At 40.8% G+C, this 20491-nt stretch overlaps 1 protein-coding gene across 1 annotated transcript in view; it reads right to left on the bottom strand.

The window, feature by feature from the left end:
- The window catches only part of LAMB4 (laminin subunit beta 4), a 107312-nt gene that overhangs the window by 73516 nt on the left and 13305 nt on the right, over positions 1–20491 (bottom strand). The window contains 2 exon segments of the mRNA XM_079932179.1: positions 1415–1484; positions 1490–1581. Coding sequence (XP_079788305.1) covers positions 1415–1484; positions 1490–1581 — 162 coding nt within the window.

Here is a 20491-nt window from a genome sequence, read left to right as displayed (position 1 = left end):
CGTGAGCCATGGCCGCTGAGCCTGTGCGTCCGGAGCCTGTGCTCCGCAACGGGAGAGGCCACAACAGTGAGAGGCCCACGTACCACAAAAAAAAAAAAAAAAACACAAAAAAAATATGGATTTGACTACTCTGGATACTTCATATTAGTGGAATCATACAATACTTTTCCTTTGGGGTCTGGCTTATTTCACTTAGCATAATGTTTTCAAGGTTCATCCATATTATAGACTGGATCAGGATTTCCTTCCTTTTTTAAGGCTGAATAATATTCCACTGTGTTTACCTACCACACTTTGTTTATCCATCCATTCACTGATGGATACTTGGGGTGCTTCCACCTTTTGACTGTTGTGAATAATGCTTCTTCACATTTCTTTCTGGGGTAATGAAAATATTCTAAAATTGACTGTAGTGATGGTTATACACTCTGAATATACTAAAAAATCACTGAATTGTACACTTCAAAAAGTGAACTGTGTGTGAATTATGTGTAACTGAAGCTCTTACAAAAGAAAAAACAAAGCAAAACAAAAAACCAACGTTTGGTCCATTTGCCGGAGGGCATAAGGTTAGTGAACCAGGGGAAATGCCAGGAGCACTGAAAGGTATAATAGGAAATTACATAATTCATTATGCTGAAATTTAATTTTGCATCAAGTCCAAAAAGAAGAGTTTTTTTTTTTTTTTAACAGAATGATTCATCTTGCTGCTTTCTAAACATGCAAATAATCCAGTTCCTTATATGGGCAAAACCATAGAGCATGACACTATGACCAAAGGGAAATAATTAACCCAGATGCTCTGTGGAATTAGCAGCTCTGTGAGACCCCAGGCAGTCCTGAGTTTCTGTGATCCTAGAGCCAATGACCTCCCCATTTGGCCCCAGAAAACTCTGAGGTTATTTCTATTTTCCCACAGCCACTTCCCTTGCTTCTTTCTTTCCTTTTCTTTGACAGAGAACGTAAGACAATACTAAAAGCAGTGTGAGAAGGAGAAAATAATTTAAAAAAATAAAAAGAAACCCCCCCACTTGAAAATTGCCTAAGAAGTCATCAACCTATGCAAAAATGTATAATGCAATTTAACAAATTTGTAGAGTAGACTCCTAGTGGAGGATTTTTTTTTTTAAGTTTTCATAACTTGGCATTAAATTTCTTGGCATTTCCCCGTGTTTGCTCCAGCAGCGAAAATGTGAGCACCCCCTGTTGGTTCTTCATGATAAACTCAGCAAACCACCTAAAAAAGTTCTCCACTAACTTACTAAAATTTGTGGGAGGTTTGGTACACTTAAAAAAAAAAATCCAGAGGCTGGTAGGACTCAGGTACTTACAATGACCAAATTTTAGACGTGACAGAGGCAGCTCCAAGCCTTAAATGCATTCAGGTTGGCGGCCCAGGCCCTGTTGACTTAACGCTGACAGCCCAGGGGGTCGGTGACGGTCAGTCCGTAGTGGTTGGTCTTGCATTGGTCGCACTCGGCTCCTTACACAGGCACTGGCCGGCCAAAGACCCCAAGTCAGGATCAGAGCGGCTGACACAAAGGCCACCCGAAATGGTCCCATCAGTGTCACATTCACAAGCTGGGGAGACAGACATGCATTACCTTAGTTAACTGCAAATGTGGGAACCTTGAAATATAAGCGTACCATTTTACCTTCACTATAACTATTTTAGTTTATTTAAATCAATAAATATGTTTAAATAATTAGACCGGAGAGCAAGGGCTGCTCAGAAATATCTCCCACATCTCTGGACTTGGAAAATATTGAATAATTCTGGGGAGACATATATATGTATAAAGTGACGGTAAAGGAAGAGGACCAGAAACAGTGTGCTATTATGAAAACAGCATGTTAAGAATAGATTTATGAAATAAAACAAGCAACCCTAAAATATGTATGGACCACAAACAACCTCAAATATCCAAAGCAATCTTAAGAAGAAAAAAGCTGGAGCCATCATGCTTCTTCATTTCAAACCATGTTATAGAGCTACAGTAATCAAAGGAGTACGGTACTGGCATAAAAACGTACATAACTCAGTGGAATAGAATAGAGAGCCCAGAGATAAACCCACACATGTATGGTCAATTAATTTATGACAAAGGAACCAAGAGTATAAAATGGAGAAAGGACAGTCTCTTCTATAAATGGTACTGGGAAAACTGGACAGCCACATGCAAAAGACTGAAACTGAACCATTATCTTACACCATATACAAAAATTAACTCAAAATGGTTAAAGATTTGCTTGTAAGATCTGAAACTATACAATTCCTAGAAGAAAACATATGCAGTAAACTACGTGACATTGGTCCTGGCAATGATTTTTAGATTTGACACCAAATGCAAAGGCAACAAAAGCAAAACTAACTGGGACTGAACTAAAAAGCTTCTGCACAGCAAAGGAAACCATCAACAAAATGAAAAGGCAACCTACCAAATAGGATAAAATATTTCCAAATCATATATCTGGAAAGAGATTAATATCCAAGATATATAAAAAATTCATACAATTCAATAGCAAGACTCCAGCGTGGCTAACAGCACAGACCCCAGAGACGGACATGAGATGCTAAGGCTGCTGCTGCTGCCACCAAGAAGCCTGTGTGCGAGCACAGGTCACTATCCACACCCCCCTTCCGGGGAGTCTGTGCAGCCCGCCACCGCCAGGGTCCCGGGATCCAGGGACAACTTCCCCAGGAGAATGCATGGCGCGCCTCAGGCTGGTGCAACATCATGCCAGCCTCTGCCGCCGCAGGCTCGCCCTGCACTCCGTGCCCCTCCCTCCCCGCGTACTGAGTGAGACAGAGTCCCTGAATCAGCGGCTCCTTTAACCTCGTCCTGTCTGAGCGAAGAACAGACGCCTCAGGCGACCTACACACAGAGGCGGTGCCAAATCCAAAGCTGAACCCTGGGAGCTGTGTGAACAAAGAAGAGAAAGGGAAATCTCTCCCAGCTGCCTCAGACGCGGCGGATTAAAGCTCCACAATCAACTTGATGTACCCTGCATCTGTGGAATACCTGAATAGACAACCAATCATCCCAAATTGAGGAGGTGGACTTTCAGAGCAAGATTTATTATTTTTTCCCTTTTTCCTCTTTCTGTGAGTGTGTATGTGTATGCTTCTGTGTGAGATTTTGTCTGTATAGCTTTGCTTTTACCATTTGTCCTAGGGTTCTATCTGTCCGGTTTTTTTTGTTTTGTTTGTTAACTTTTTTTAAAAAATATTTCTTAATAATTATTTTTTTATTTTAATAACTTTATTTTATCTTACTTTATTTTATTTTCTTTTATCCTCTTTCTTTCTACTTATTCTCCCTTTTATTCTGAACCGTGTGGATGAAAGGCTCTTGGTGCTGCAGCCAGGAGTCAGTGCTGTGCCTCTGAGGTGGGAGAGCCAACGTCAGGACACTGGTCCACAACAGACCTCCCAGCTCCACGTAATATCAAACGGCGAAACTCTCCCAGAGATCTCCATCTCAACACCAACACCCAGCTTCACTCAATGACCAGCAAGCTACAGTGCTGGACACCCTATGCCAAACAACTAGCAAGACAGGAACACAACCCCACCCATTAGCAGAGAGGCTGCCTAAAATCATAATAAGGCCACAGACACCCCAAAACACACCACCAGATGTGGACCTGCCCACCAGAAAGACAAGATCCAGCCTCATCCACCAGAACACAGGCACTAGTCCCCTCCACCAGGAAGCCTACACAACCCATTGAACCAACTTTAGCCACTGGGGACAGACACCAAAAACAACGGGAACTATGAATCTGCAGCCTGCAAAAAGGAGACTCCAAACACAGTAAGATAAGCAAAATAAGAAGACAGAAAAACACACAGCAGATGAAGGAGCAAGGTAAAAACCCACCAGACCTAACAAATGAAGAGGAAATAGGCAGTCCACCTGAAAAAGAATTCAGAATGATGATAGTAAAGATGATCCAAAATCTTGGAAATAGAATAGAGAAAATGCAAGAAACATTTAACAAGGAACTAGAAGAACTAAAGATGAAACAAGCAATGATGAACAACACAATAAATGAAATTAAAAATACTCTAGATGGGATCAATACCAGAATAACTGAGGCAGAAGAACGGATAAGTGACCTGGAAGATAAAATAGTGGAAATAACTACTGCAGAGCAGAGTAAAGAAAAAAGAATGAAAAGAATTGAGGACAGTCTCAGAGACCTCTGGGACAACATTAAATGCACCAACATTCGAATTATAAGGGTTCCAGAAGAAGAGGTGGAAAAGAAAGGGACTGAGAAAATAGTTGAAGAGATTATAGTTGAAAACTTCCCTAACATGGGAAAGGAAATAGTTAATCAAGTCCAAGAAGCACAGAGAGTCCCATACAGGATAAATCCAAGGAAAAGACGCCAAGACACATGTTAATCAAACTTTCAAAAATTAAATACAAAGAAAACATATTAAAAGCAGCAAGGGAAAAACAACAAATAACACACAGGGGAATCCCGATAAGGTTAACAGCTGATCTTTCAGCACAAACTCTGCAAGCCAGAAGGGATTGGCAGAATATATTTAAAGTGCTGAAGGAGAAATACCTACAACCAAGATTACTCTACCCAGCAAGGTTATCAATCAGATTTGATGGAGAAATTAAAACCTTTACAGACAAGCAAAAGCTGAGAGAGTTCAGCACCACCAAACCAGCTTTAAAACAAATGCTGAAGTATCTTCTCCAGGCAAGAAACATAAGAGAAGGAAAAGACCTATAATAACAAACCCAAAACAATTAAAAAAATGGGAATAGGAACATACATATCGATAATTACCTTAAATGTAAATGGATTAAATGCCCCCACCAAAAGACACAGACTGGCTGAATGGATACAAAAACAAGACCCATATATATGCTGTCTACAAGAACCCACTTCAGACCTAGAGACACATACAGACCGAAAGTGAGAGGATGGAAAAAGATATTCCATGCAAATGGAAACCAAAAGAAAGCTGGAGTAGCAATTCTCATATCAGACAAAATAGACTTTAAACTAAAGACTATTAGAAGAGACAAAGAAGGACACTTCATAATGATCAAGGGATCGATCCAAGAAGAAGATATAACAATTGTAAATATTTATGCATCCAACAAAGGAGCACCTCAGTACATAAGGCAACTACTAACAGCCATAAAAGGGGAAATCGACAGTAACACATTCATAGTAGGGGACTTTAACACCCCACTTTCACCAATGGACAGATCATCCAAAATGAAAATAAAGAAGGAAACACAAGCTTTAAATGATACATTAAACAAGATGGACTTAATTGGTATTTATAGGACATTCCATCTAAAAACAACAGAATCCACATTTTTCTCAAGTGCTCATGGAACATTCTCCAGGATAGATCATATCTTGGGTCACAAGTCAAGCCTTGGTAAATTTAAGAAAACTGAAATTCTATCAAGTATCTTTTCTGACCACAATGCTATCAGACTAGATATCAATTACAGTAAAAGATCTGTAAAAAATACAAACACATGGAGGCTAAACAATACACTACTTAATAACCAAGAGATCACTGAAGAAATCAAAGAGCAAATAAAAAAATACCTAGAAACAAATTACAATGCAGACACAATGACCCGAAACCTATGGGATGCAGCAAAAGCAGTTTTAAGAGGGAAGTTTATAGCAATACAATCCTACCTTAAGAAACAGGAAACATCTCGAATAAACAACCTAACCTTGCACCTAAAGCAATTAGAGAACGAAGAACAAAAAAACCCCAAAGTTAGCAGAAGGAAAGAAATCATAAAGATCAGATCAGAAATAAATGAAAAAGAAATGAATGAAATGATAGCAAAGATAAATAAAACTAAAAGCTGGTTCTTTGAGAAGATAAACAAAATTGATAAAGCATTAGCCAGACTCATCAAGAAAAAAAGGGAGAAGACTCAAATCAATAGAATTAGAAATGAAAAAGGAGAAGTAACAACTGACACTGCAGAAATACAAAGGATCATGAGAGATTACTACAAGCAACTCTATGCCAATAAAATGGACAACCTGGAAGAAATGGACAAATTCTTAGAAATGCACAACCTGCCAAGACTGAATCAGGAAGAAACAGAAAATATGAACAGACCAATCACAAGTAATGACATTGAAACTGTGATTAAAAATCTTCCAACAGGGGCTTCCCTGGTGGCGCAGTGGTTGAGAGTCCGCCTGCCGATGCAGGGGACATGGGTTTGTGCCCCGGTCCGGGAAGATCCCACATGCCGCAGAGCAGCTGGGCCCATGAGCCATGGCTTGCTGGGCCTGCGCGTCAGGAGGCTGTGCTCCGCAGCGGGAGAGTCCACGGCAGTGAGAGGTCCGCGTATTGCAAAAAAAAAAAAAAAAATCTTGCAACAAACAAAAGCCCAGGACCAGATGGCTTCATAGGCGGATTCTATCAAACATTTAGAGAAGAGCTAACACCTATCCTTCTCAAACTCTTCTAAAATATAGCAGAGGGAGGAAAACTCCCAAACTCATTCTACGAGGCCACCATCACCATGATACCACAACCATACAAGGATGTCACAAAGAAAGAAAACTACAGGCCAATATCACTGATGAACATAGATGCAAAAATCCTCAACAAAATACTAGCAAACAGAATCCAACAACACATTAAAAGGATCATACACCATGATCAAGTGGGGTTTATTCCGGGAATGCAAGGATTCTTCAATATACACAAATCAATCAATGTGATAAACCATATCAACAAATTGAAGGAGAAAAACCATATGATCATCTCAATAGATGCAGAAAAAGCTTTCGACAAAATTCAACACCCATTTATGATAAAAACCCTCCAGAAAGTAGGCATAGAGGGAACTTTCCTCAACATAATAAAGGCCATATATGACAAACCCACAGCCAACATCGTCCTCAATGGTGAAAAACTGAAAGCATTTCCACTAAGATCAGGAACAAGACAAGGTTACCCACTCTCACCACTTTTTTTTTTTTTTTTTTTGGTGGTACGCGGGCCTCTCACTGTTGTGGCCTCTCCTGCCGCGGAGCACAGGCTCCGGACGCGCAGGCTCAGCGGCCATGGCTCACGGGCCCAGCCGCTCCGCGGCATGTGGGATCTTCCCGGACCGGGGCATGAACCCGTGTCCCCTGCATCGGCAGGTGGACTCTCAACCACTGTGCCACCAGGGAAGCCCCATGATTCACTTTGTTATAAAGCAGAAACTAACACACCATTGTAAAGCAATTATACTCCAATAAAGATGTTAAATAAATAAATAAATAGCAAAACCCCACAAACAACGCAATTGAAAAAACGGGCAGAGGATCTGAACAGATATTTTTCCAAAGATGACATACAGATGGCCAACAGGTACATGAAAAGATGTTCAACATCACTCATCATCAGGGAAATGCAAATCAAAACCACAAGGATATACCACCTCACACCTGTTAGAATGGCTGTTATCAAAAAGACAAAAAATAACAAGTGTTGTCAAAGATGTAGGAAAAAGGGAACGCTTCGGCACTGGTGGTGGGAATGTAAACTGGTGCAGCCACTTTGGAAAACAGTATGGAGGTTTCTCAAAAAATTAAAAATAGAGCTACCACATGATCCAGCAATTTCACTTCTGGGTATTTATCAAAAGGGAATGAAAATACTAATTCAGAAAGACACATGCACCCCAACGTTCACCTCAGCACTATTTACAATAGCCAGGGCATGGCAGCAACCTAAGTGTCCATCAACAGATGAATGGATAAAGAAATGTGGTATATATACAAGGGAATATTATTCAGCCTAAAAGGAACAAAATCTTACCTTTTGCAACAACATGGATGAAACTTGAGGGCATTATGCTACATGAAATAAATCAGACAGAGAAAGACAAATATTGATACCGTATGATCTCACTTATATGTAGAATCTTAAGAAACCCTCCAAATCAAACTCATAAATGCAGAGAAAAGATTGCTGGTTTCCAGGGGTGGGGATGGGTGAAATGGGTCAACGGGGTCAAAAGGTACAAACTTCCAGTTATCAAATAAGTCACGGATGTAATATACAGCACAGTGATTACAGTTAATAACACTGTATTGTTTATTTGAAAGCTGCTAAGAAAATAGTTCTTAAAAGTTCTCATCACAAGGGAAAAAACTGTAACTATGTGTGATGATAGATGTTAACTAGCTTACCGTGGTGATTGTTTTGCAATGCATACAAATATGAATCATGTGGAATTCCCTGGCGGCACAGTGGTTAAGAATCCACAGCAAATGCCCTGGCCTGGGAAGACTCCACATACCACAGAACAACAAAGCCAGTGTGCCACAACTACTGAGCCTGCTCTCTAGAGCCACAACTACTAAGCCCACGTGCCACAACTACTGAAGCCCGTGCGCCTAGAGCCCATGCTCCATAACAAAGAGAAGCCACCACAATGAGAAGCCCGCACATCGCAACGAAAATTAAACCCTGCTCGCCCCAGCTAGAGAAAGCCCGCGCGCAGCAACAAAGACCCAACGCAGCCGAAAATAAATTTATTTTAAAAATTAAAGAGAAAAAGTATGAATCATGTGAGACACCTGAAACTAATATAATGTGATATGTCAATTATATCTCAGTTTAAAAATTAGATTATTTGGGGGGTGATGAAAATGTTATGGAGCTAAGTCCATGTGGTGGGTGCAAAACACTGTGCCGGTGAATTGCTGTTCACTTTAAATGGTTAATTTTATGTTATGTGAATTTCACCTCCATTTTTAAAAGGCTCTAAAAAGTGAAAATAATGTCAAGAGGTAAGAGTGGGATGCTGTAATGAAATATATATCATATATATTTGATCTCATTCACTATAAAGGCATCAACGAACATGACATAGAGGGAAAAACATCACATAAAATGTCGACCAAATCCCTGAAACATGGTTAATAAAGTAAAACTGTCCTTCCCCAGCACAGAAAAATATGTTGCAAGGGTAAGTGCTATCATTTTTTTTGATTCGTCTTGGAAGGAGCACCTACAAGAAAGAAAAAGGAATAAGAAATGTTCAAATCTTTATTTTTGGAAATCTGTTGGTGGGGCAAAAGCTTGGATGAAGAGATTCTGGAAAATGAGATAAACAGCCATCTGTAGCTAAGGTGTAACCAAAAGTAACCACCTTCCCCACTTTTTTTTTTTCCAGTAGAAACTCAAACACCTAAAAGAAGGAACGTCATATGAAAAAGGATGCTGATAGTACAAACAACTCCAGAGAGTAGAAGTTAGTAAAGGTAGAGCTTGACTGAGTATAAGGAAGGAATCTCTAACAGTTAAGGCTTCCCAATACAGCAGTGACCCTCTCATCATTGGAGGCGTCCAGGCAGGGGCTGGCACAGCACTAGTTGTGGCTTTGGTATACAGGACAAGCGCATTGGTAGACGTTAGATGACCATCAAGGTCTCTTGTATCTTTTTGGTGCTGTGTTTCCAAGGGATTCCACTTTTAAGGAAAGAAATAAAGATGAAAAAAATAAATATCCTGATTCTAAGAAACAATTATGTAAGATTTATACATGTTTGCTTTGGACTAATAAAAACAAAACCCTCAAGTCTAAAGCAATGTTTACATAACCACCATTTAGGTTATTAGTGAGTTTAGTGGAAAAAATCCAGTCTGGAAACACTGAAGCAAACAGTTGTCTGACAGAATCTTTTAATTTTCTTTCTTTATGTATTTATTTTTGCTGTGTTAGGTCTTCACTGTTGCACGCGGGCTTTCTCTAGTTGTGCTGAGCGGGGGCTACTCTTCATTGCAGTGTGTGTGGTTCTCATTGTGGTGGCTTCTCATCGTGGAGCATGGGCTGTAGGCATGCAGGCTTCAGTAGTTGTGGCACGTGGGCTCAGTAGTGTGGCTCGCTGGTTCTAGAGTGCAGGCTCAGTAGTTGTGGCGCACGGGCTTAGTTGCTCTGTGGCATATGGGATCTTCCCGGACCAGGGTTCGAACCCATGTCCTCTGCATTGGCAGGTGGATTCTTAACCACTGAGCCACCAGGGAAGTCCTCTTTTGGTTTTCAATTGTTTGTTATTGGATTGTGACTGGTGACAAAAATCTTACTGTGGAAAACCAACACTGGGTTCTGTTAAGTTTGGGAAAAAAGCCCACAATTTTCTTCTAATCAAAGCCAGTTGCTTCTAGGAAGGAGCAACAAACTGAGTTTATTTTATAAGTAGCCAAAAGGGAAAAAGCTCAGCTTTATTTGGGAGACACTCCAAAGGGTCAGCAGTGAGTTCCAGAGTATAATTTAATTATACACAGAAATGTTCTTTGGGACATTTACTTTGAAATAACCCTATGTATGGTCTTTAGAGTAGAAGTCCAATAATATGTCTTGGCGTCACGCAATTTAATTCCAGCAAACTTATACTATCAGTGGTGGAGTCTAACAAATATTTGTTTTTTCTGTGTCACATCTGACTGTGTCTTAAATCATAGAAGACTTAAAATTTGTCATCTCTTAGGCCTGGAATCTGATCATGTAAACATTTAGGCTCAAACTAGGACAATTTAGAGAAAATTTATATGAGAACACTGGTCAGTCTTAACACACGTCATTTGTATACACACACACACACACACACACACGTGTTTAGGTAAACTGGGAGAAACTGGGAAGTCTCATAATGGTCATTTTTACAAGCTCCTCATTTGCCTTTCCTCAAGAAATTCCTTACTTACAAAGGATGGTTTCTTAATTTCATATCAGAGGTACTAGTTTTCTTTCCTTGTTTTCCTCCAAAAGCACCATCAAGTTAATACTAAGTGGTTCTTAACGAACAAGACTCTGGTTGATGCATGTGAAATATTTGGTTTAGTTATTTCCAATCTCTTTCCAGACTCCTAAATTATCTGTTTCAAAACTGTATTTCCCTCGGACTTCTCTGGTGGTGCAGTGGTTAAGAATCCGCCTGCCAGTGCGAGGACACGGGTTCGAGCCTTGGTCTAGTCTAGAAAGATCCCACATTCCGTGGAGCAACTAAGCCCGTGCACCACAACTACTGAGCCTGTGCTCTAGAGCCCGCGTGCCTAGAGCCCATGCTCTGCAACAAGAGAAGCCACCGCAATGAGAAACCCAGGCACCGCAACTAGAGAAAGCCCGCACGCAGCAACGAAGAACCAACACAGCCAAAAATAAATTAATTTTAAAAACACCTATTTTCCTGATTCCATCTAAGAGAGAAATTTCATCTTCTTTTACAAATGCAGAGCTTTATAAACATTAATAAAGGTTGTAATGTATACGTGTGTGTGTGAGAGAGAGACAGAGTGAGAAACAGAGACACAGGGAGAGACAGAGGGAGTTTGATCACAGATTCTGGCAAAAAAAAAAATGACACTTAGGACACTGATTTAAAGAAATATATTTTCTGAGGATCCTGTATTATTTCAAACAGGTCACGTAAGGTAAACTTTTATACAATCAGCTACCTACTGAGTGATCTGAGCAAAAAAACCTTCATTTATGCTTATTCCACATCATGAATATTGAACGTTTGAAATCTAGGACACTGCATGTATTTGGGTATCTACTGATTTACTTTTGCTCAAGACTTCAATTTATGTATTATGATTATATAAAGTTTGAAATTGGAGTCTCATAGCAAGTTCCACCTGCCACCAATATAAAATAACATTATATTGATGATACAGCCTAAGAAGCAGGATTTCTGGATATCGGGAGAGGCCATCTACCATGGGTCCTGGGCATGTGAACACTGTTGCTGAGTGTGTTAACAATGCAAGGCCCTGACGGCTCTTTGCTCAGGCCGTTTCTCCAGGTTGTGGTTGTAGTAAGCTACCTTGAGGGATGAGGTAACATTTTCCCCCAGAAGAAGAACGGGCTTGCTTCCACTTGCTATAAAAGCAATGAATTCTCCAAACTCAGTGCTCCTGGGCTGTGACGTAAGCTCATTAGCTGTGCAGGATCCAGATGGTATCCTCTGAGTTGCCCCATGGGCCGTGGGGACATGGGAACTCACACAGATACAAACATCTTGTTGCTTACTGTGTCATCAGCAATAAAGTCCTTTGTCTTTGATCCAGGAGTTTCATGTCTTCGCCCAGCATCCATGAAACAGTAACAAGCTAACGTGTTACTTTGCCAGTAGGGTTGAGATCTCGGACCCAGTAACTCACACTGGGCATCTGAAGTCAGGTTGGAGTACCTTTCTAAGCAACAATCTACAGCACTACTGGGGCGAGACTGAGGCAAGCGGGGTGCCCAGGGCACACAATGTAAGGAGGCACTCGCTGTCAGCCGTGTACTCACATGACTCAGAGTGACAGTGTCCTGAAATTTGGGGACCTAGGTGTTTTCTTGCCTCTCCCTAGTCTCAGTCCTGTAGGGAAAGGCAAATTAATGATGAGATACTATTTCGTTAGCAAAAATTAAGTGTGGAGGAGCTTCAGGATGGCGGAAGAGTAGACATGGAGATCACCTTCTTCCCCACAGATACACCAGAAATACATCTACACGTGGAACAACGCCTACAGAACACCTACTGAACGCTGGCAGAAGACCTCAGACCTCCCAAAAGGCAAGAAACTCCCCACGTGCCTGGGTAGGGCAAAAGAAAAAAGAATAAACACAGACAGAAGAACAGGGACGGGGCCTGCACCAGTGGGAGGGAGCCGTGAAAGAGGAAAGGTTTCCACACACTAGGAAGCCCCTTCGCGGGCAGAGACTGCGGGTGGCGGTGGGGGCAGCTTCGGGGCCGCGGAGGAGAGAACAGCAACACGGGTGCGGAAGGCAAAGCGGAGAGATTCCCGCACAGAGGATCAGGGCCGACCAGCACTCACCAGCCCGAGAAGCTTGTCTGCTCACCCGCCGGGCGAGCGGGGCTGGGAGCTGAGGCTCGGGCTTCGGTCGGAGCGCAGGGAGAGGACTGGGGTTGGCGGCGTGAACACTGCCTGCAGGGGGTTAGTGCACCACGGCTGGCCGGGAGGGAGTCCAGGGAAAAGTCTGGACCTGCCGAAGAAGCAAGAGACATTTTCTTCCCTCTTTGTTTCCTGGTGCGCGAGGACAGGGGATTAAGAGCGCTGCTTTAAGGAGCTCCAAAGATGGGCGCAAGCCACGGCTAAAAGCACGGACCCCAGAGACGTGCATGAGACGCTAAGGCTGCTGCTGCTGCCACCAAGAAGCCTGTGTGCGAGCACAGGTCACTATCTACACCTCCCCTCCCAGGAGCCTGTGCAGCCCGTCACGGCCAGGGCCCCGGGATCCAGGAACAGCTTCCCCAGGAGAACGCACGCCGGCCTCTGCTGTCGCAGGCTCGCCCCGCACTCCGTGCCCCTCCCTCCCTGCGGCCTGAGTGAGTCAGAGCCCCCGAATCAGCGGCTCCTTTAACCCCGCCCTGTCTGAGCGAACAACAGACGCCCTCAGGCGACCTACACGCAGAGGCGGGGCCAAATCCAAAGCTGAACCCTGGGAGCTGTGTGAACAAAGAAGAGAAAGGGAAATCTCTCCCAGCAGCCTCAGGAGCAGCGGATTAAAGCTCCACAATCAACTTGATGTACCTGCATCTGTGGAATACCTGAATAGACAACCAATCATCCCAAATTGAGGAGGTGGACTTTGGGAGCAAAGCAATATATATATTTTTTCCCCTTTTTCTCTTTTTGTGAGTGTGTATGTGTATCCTTCTGTGTGTGATTTTGTCTGTATAGCTTTGCTTTTACCATTTGAACTAGGGTTTTGTCTGTCCATTTTGGTTTTTTTTTACTTCTAAAATTTTTTTTCTTAAAAATTATTTTTTATTTTAATAACTTTATTTTACTTTATTTCATTTTATTTTATCTTCTTTCTTTCTCTCGCTCTCCCTCTCTCCCTCTCTCTCTCCCTCTCTCTCTCTCTCTTCCTTTCTTTCTATTTTTTCTCCCTTTTATTCTGAGCCATGTGGATGACAGGATCTTGGTGCTCCAGCCAGGTGTCAGGGCTGTGCTTCTGAGGTGGGAGAGCCCAGTTCAGGACACTGGTCCACAAGAGACCTCCCAGCTCCACGTAATATCAAACGGCGAAAATCTCCTAGAGATCTCCATCTCAACACCAACACCCAGCTTCACTCAACGACCAGAAAGCTACAGTGCAGGACACCCTATGCCAAACAACTAGCAAGACAGGAACACAACCCCACCTGATAGCAGAGAGGCTGCCTAAAATCATAATAAGTCCACAGACACCCTAAAACACACCACCAGATGTGGACCTGCCCACCAGAAAGACAAGATCAGTCTCATCCACCAGAACACAGGCACTAGTCCCCTCCACCAGGAAGCCTACACAACCCACTGAACCAAGCTTAGCCACTGGTGACAGACACCAAAAGCAACGGGAACTATGTGTTTGGAGACCCCAAACACAGTAAAATAAGCAAAATGAGAAGACAGAAAAACACAGAGCAAATGAACGAGCAAGGCAAACACCCACCAGACCTAACAAATGAACAGGAAATAGGCAGTCTACGTGAAAAAGAATTCAGAATAATGATAGTAAAGATGATCCAAAATCTCGGAAATAGAGAAAATACAAGAAACATTTAACAAGGACCTAGAAGAAATAAAGAGCAAACAAACAGTGAGGAACAACACAACACATGAAACTAAAAATTCTCTAGAAGGGATCAATAGCATAATAACTGAGGCAGAAGAACGGATAAGTGACCTGCAAGATAAAATAGTGGAAATAACCACTGCAGAACAGAATAAAGAGAAAAGAATGAAAAGAACTGAGGACGGTCTCAGAGGCCTCTGGGACAACACTAAATGCACCAACATTTGAATTACAGGGGTTCCAGAAGAAGAAGAGAAAAAGAAAGGGACTGAGAAAATATTTGAAGAGATTAAAGTTGAAAACTTCCCTAATACAGGAAAGGAAATAGTCAATCAAGTCTAGGAAGTGCAGAGTCCCATACAGGATAAATCCAAGAAGAAACACACCAAGGCACATATTAGTCAAACTCTCAAAAATTAAATACAAAGAAAAAATATTAAAAGCAGCAAGGGAAAAACAACGAATAACATACAAGGGAATCCCCATAAGGTTAACAGCTGATCTTTCAGCACAAACTCTGCAAGCCAGAAGGGAGTGGCAAGACATATTTAAAGTGATGGAAGGGAAAAACCTACAACCAAGATTACTCTACCCAGCAAGGATCTCATTCAGATTTGACAGAGAAATTAAAACCTTTACAGACAAGCAAAAGCTAAGAGAATTCAGCACCACCAAACCAGCTTTACAACAAATGCTAAAGGAACTTCTCTAGACAGGAAACACAAGAGAAGGAAAAGACCTACAATAACAAACCCAAAACAATTAAGAAAATGGTAATAGGGACATACATGTCGATAATTACCTTAAATATAAATGGATTAAATGCTCCAACCAAAAGACATAGACTGGCTGAATGGATACAAAAACAAGACCCGTATATATGCTGTCTACAAGAGACCCACTTCAGACCTAGGGACACATACAGACTGAAAGTAAGGGGACAGAAAAAGATATTCCATGAAAATGGAAGTCAAAAGCAAGATGGAGTAGCAATTCTCATATCAGACAAAATAGACTTTTAAATAAAGACTATTACAGGAGACAAAGAAGGACACTACATAATGATCAAGGGATCGATCCAAGAAGAAGATATAACAATTGTAAATATTTATGCACCCAACATAGGAGCACCTCAATACATAAGGCAAATACTAACAGCCATAAAAGGGGAAATCAACAGTAACACAGTCACAGTAGGGGACTTTAACACCCAACTTTCACCAATGGACAGATCAGCCAAAATGAAAATAAAGAAGGAAACACAAGCTTTAAATGATACATTAAACAAGATGGACTTAATTGGTATTTATAGGACATTCCATCCAAAAACAACAGAATGCACTTTCTTCTCAAGTGGTCATGGAACATTCTCCAGGATAGATCATATCTTGGGTCACAAATCAAGCCTTGGTAAATTTAAGAAAATTGAAATTGTATCAAGTATCTTTTCCGACCACAACACTATGAGAATAGATATCAATTACAGGAAAATATCTGAAAAAATACAAACACATGGAGGCTAAACAATACACTACTTAATAACCAAGAGATCACTGAAGAAATCAAACAGGAAATCAGAAAATACCTAGAAACAAATGACAATGAAAACACGACGACCCAAAACCTATGGGATGCAGCAAAAGCAGTTCTAAGAGTGAAGCTCATAGCAATACAATCCTACCTTAAGAAACAAGAAACATCTCAAACAACCTAAACTTACACCTAAAGCAATGAGAGAAAGAAGAACAAAAAACCCTCAAAGTTAGCAGAAGGAAAGAAATCATAAAGATCAGATCAGAAATAAATGAAAAAGAAATAAGGAAACGACAGCAAAGGTCAATAAAAGTAAAAGCTGGTTCTTTGAGAAGATAAACAAAATTGATAAAGCATTAGCCAGACTCATCAAGAAAAAAAGGGGGAAGACTCAAATCAATAGAATTAGAAATGAGAAAGGAGAAGTAACAACTGACACTGCAGAAATACAAAGGATCATGAGAGATTACTACAAGCAACTCTATGCCAACAAAATGGACAACTTGGAAGAAATAGACAAATTCTTAGAAATGCACAACTTTCTGAGTCTGAACCAGGAAGGAATAGAAAATACGAACAGACCAATCACAAGCACTGAAATGAAACTGTGATTTAAAATCTTGCAACAAACAAAAGCCCAGGACCAGATGGCTTCACAGGCAAATTCTATCAAACATTTAGAGAAGAGCTAACACCTATCCTTCTCAAATGCTTCCAAAATATACCAGAGGGAGGGACACTCCCAAACTCACTCATTCTATGAGGCCACCATCACCCTGATACCAAAACCAGAGAAAGATGTCAGTGAGAAAGAAAACTACAGGCCAATATCACTGATGAAGATAGATGCAAAAATCCTCAACAAAATACTAGCAAACAGAATCCAACAGCACATGAAATGGATCATACACCATGATCAAGTGTGGTTTATTCCAGGAATGCAAGGATTCTTCATTATACACAAATCAATCAATGTGATACATCATATTAACAAATTGAAGGAAAAAAACCATATGATCATCCCAATAGATGCAGAGAAAGCTTCTGAGAAAATTCAACACCCATTTATGATAAAACCCTCCAGAAAGTAGGCATAGAGGGAACTTTCCTAAACATAATAAAGGCCATATATGACAAACCCACAGCCAACATCGTCCTCAATGGTGAAAAACTGAAAGCATTTCCACTAAGATCAGGAACAAGACAAGGTTGCCCACTCTCACCACTATTATTCAACATAGTTTTGGAAGTTTTAGCCACAGCAATCAGAAAAGAAAAAGAAATAAGAGCAATCCAAATTGGAAAAGAAGAAGTAAACCTGTCACTTTTCAGATGACATGATACTATACATAGAGAATCCTAAAGAGGCTACCAGAAGACTACTAGGGCTAATCAATGAATTTGGTAAAGTAGCAGGATACAAAATTTATGCACAGAAATCTCTAGCATTCCTATACACTAATGATGAAAAATCTGAAAGTGAAATTAAGAAAACACTCCCATTTACCACTGCAACAAAAAGAATAAAATATCTAGGAATAAACCTACCTAAGAAGACAAAAGACCTTTATGCAGAAAATTATAAGACAATGATGAAAGAAATTAAAGATGATACAAATAGATGGAGAGATATACCATGTTCTTGGATTGGAAGAATCAACATTGTGAAAATGACTCTACTACCCAAAGCAATCTACAGATTCAATGCAATGCCTATCAAACTATCACTGGCATTTTCCACAGAACCAGAACAAAAATTTCACAATTTGTATGGAAACACAAAAGACCCCAAGTAGCCAAAGCAATCTCGAGAAAGAAAAATGGAGCTGGAGGAATCAGGCTCCCTGACTTCAGACTATAGTACAAAGCTACAGTAATCAAGACAGCATGGTACTGGCACAAAAGCAGAAATATAGATCAATGAAACAGGATAGTAAGCCCAGAGATAACCCCACACACATATGGTCACCTTATCTTTGATAAAGGAGGCAAGAATATATAGTGGAGAAATGATAGCCTCTTCAATAAGTGGTGCTGGGAAAACTGGACAGTTACATGTCAAAGTATAAAATTAGAACACTCCCTAACACCATACTCAAAAATAAACTCAAAATGGATTAAAGACCTAAATGTAAGGCCAGACACTATCAAACTCTTAGAGGAAAACATAGGCAGAACACTATGACATAAATCACAGCAAGATCCTTTTTGACCCACCTCCTAGAGAAATGGAAATAAAAACAAAAATAAACAAATGGGACCTAATGAAACTTCAAAGCTTTTGCACAGCAAAGGAAACCATAAACAATATGAAAAGACAACCCCCAGAATGGGAGAAAATATTTGCAAATGAAGCAACTGACAAAGGATTAATCTCCAAAATTTACAAGCAGCTCATTCAGCTCAATATCAAAAAACAAACAACCCAATCCAAAAATGGGCAGAAGACCTAAACAGACATTTCTCCAAAGGAGATATACAGATTGCCAACACATGAAAGAATGCTCAACATCATCAATTATTAGAGAAATGCAAATCAAAACAATGAGATATCATCTCACACTGGTCAGAATGGCCATCATCAAAAAATCTACAAACAACAAATGCTGGAGAGGGTGTGGAGAAAAGGGAATCCTCTTGCACTGTTCGTGGGAATGTAAATTGATACAGCCACTATGGGAAACAGTATGGAGGTTCCTTAAAAAGCTAAAAATAGAACTACCAGGGCTTCCCTGGTGGCACAGTGGTTAAGAGTCCGCCTGCAGATGCAGGGGACACGGGTTCGTGCCCTGGTCCAGGAAGATCCCGCATGCCGCGGGGCGGCTGGGCCCGTGGGCCATGGCTGCTGGACCTGCGCGTCCGGAGCCTGTGCTCCGCAACGGTAGAGGCCACAGCAGTGAGAGGTCGGCTTTCCGCAAAAAAAAAATAAATAAAATAAAATAATAAAAAAAGAACTACCATACGACTCAGCAATCCCACTACTGGGCATATACCCTGGGAAAAGCATAATTCAAAAAGACCCATGTACCAAAATGTTCATTGCAGCACTATTTACAATAGCCAGGAAATGGAAGCAACCTAAGTGTCCATCATCGGATGAATGGATAAAGATGTGGCACATATATACAATGGAATATTATTCAGCCATAAAAAGAAACGAAATTGAGTTATTTGTAGTGAGGTGGATGGACTCAGAGTCTGTCATACAGAGTGAACTAAGTCAGAAAGAGAAAAACAAATACCGTATGCTAACACATATGTATAGAATCTAAGGAAAAAAAGGTCATGAAAAACCTAGGGGCAAGACAGGAATAAAGACACAGACCTACTAGAGAATGGACTTGAGGATATGGGGAGGGGGAAGGGTAAGCTGTGACAAAGTGAGAGAGTGGCATGAACATGTATACACTACCAAAGATAAAATAGATAGCTAGTGGGAAGCAGCTGCATAGCACAGGGAGATCAGCTCGGTGCTTTGTGACCACCTAGAGGGGTGGGATAGGGAGGGTGAGAGGGAGGGAGACACAAGAGGGAAGAGATATGGGGACATATGTATATGTAAAACTGATTCACTTTGTTATAAAGCAGAAACTAACACACCATTGTAAAGCAATTATACTCCAATAAAGATGTTAAAAAAAAAATTAAGTGTGACAAAACCCACATTACCAAGAGTTAAAGTGTGACAAAACCCAGTGTTGGTCAGGAAATAAAGTAACAGGAACTCTCATACACTGTTGGTGTGGCTGTTAATTGTTATACCCACTTAAGGGACAGTTCACTATTATCTAATCAACTTGGAAAGGTTAACAGTCTATGGCCCAGTCATTCCACTCCTAGGTATGACTCTTAGGGACAGTCTCTGCATGTGCACAAGGCCACATGTACAAGAATGTTTACTGAAGCATCAAAAGAGAAATGGACAAATAGATTTTGTTACATATATAGGAAGGAAGAATTCTATGTAGAAATTAAAATGGGAGAACTAGGGGCTACATGATATGGACAAATCTCAAAAATACAATGTTGAATGAAATACTCAAGGGTACATACAGCATATCATCTATCTCAAGTTTGAAAACATGTCAACATGTATTGTTTGTGGATGAAGACATGTGAAAGTCTAAACACAAGCATGCTAATGATGATTGCCAAATACATGAGAGTTTATCCCTAGGAAGGAGGGTAGACCAAGGGGACAGGTGTGCAGCTGGGACATCCCATCCACAATGCTGTAGTGTTCTAGTAATAGCCTGAAGGTGAGAGGGTAAGATATTACATTTTCACAAAGCTAGTGGTGGCTCTGTTTTATTTATATTTTTATATATATATATATATATATATATATATATAATTCT

This window comes from Stenella coeruleoalba (genome assembly GCF_951394435.1).
Source record: "Stenella coeruleoalba genome assembly, chromosome: 9".
Classification (NCBI taxonomy): Eukaryota; Metazoa; Chordata; class Mammalia; order Artiodactyla; family Delphinidae; genus Stenella; species Stenella coeruleoalba.
The sequence above is the reverse complement of the archived record's forward strand: the minus strand, read 5'-3'. Positions and strand labels throughout refer to the sequence as shown.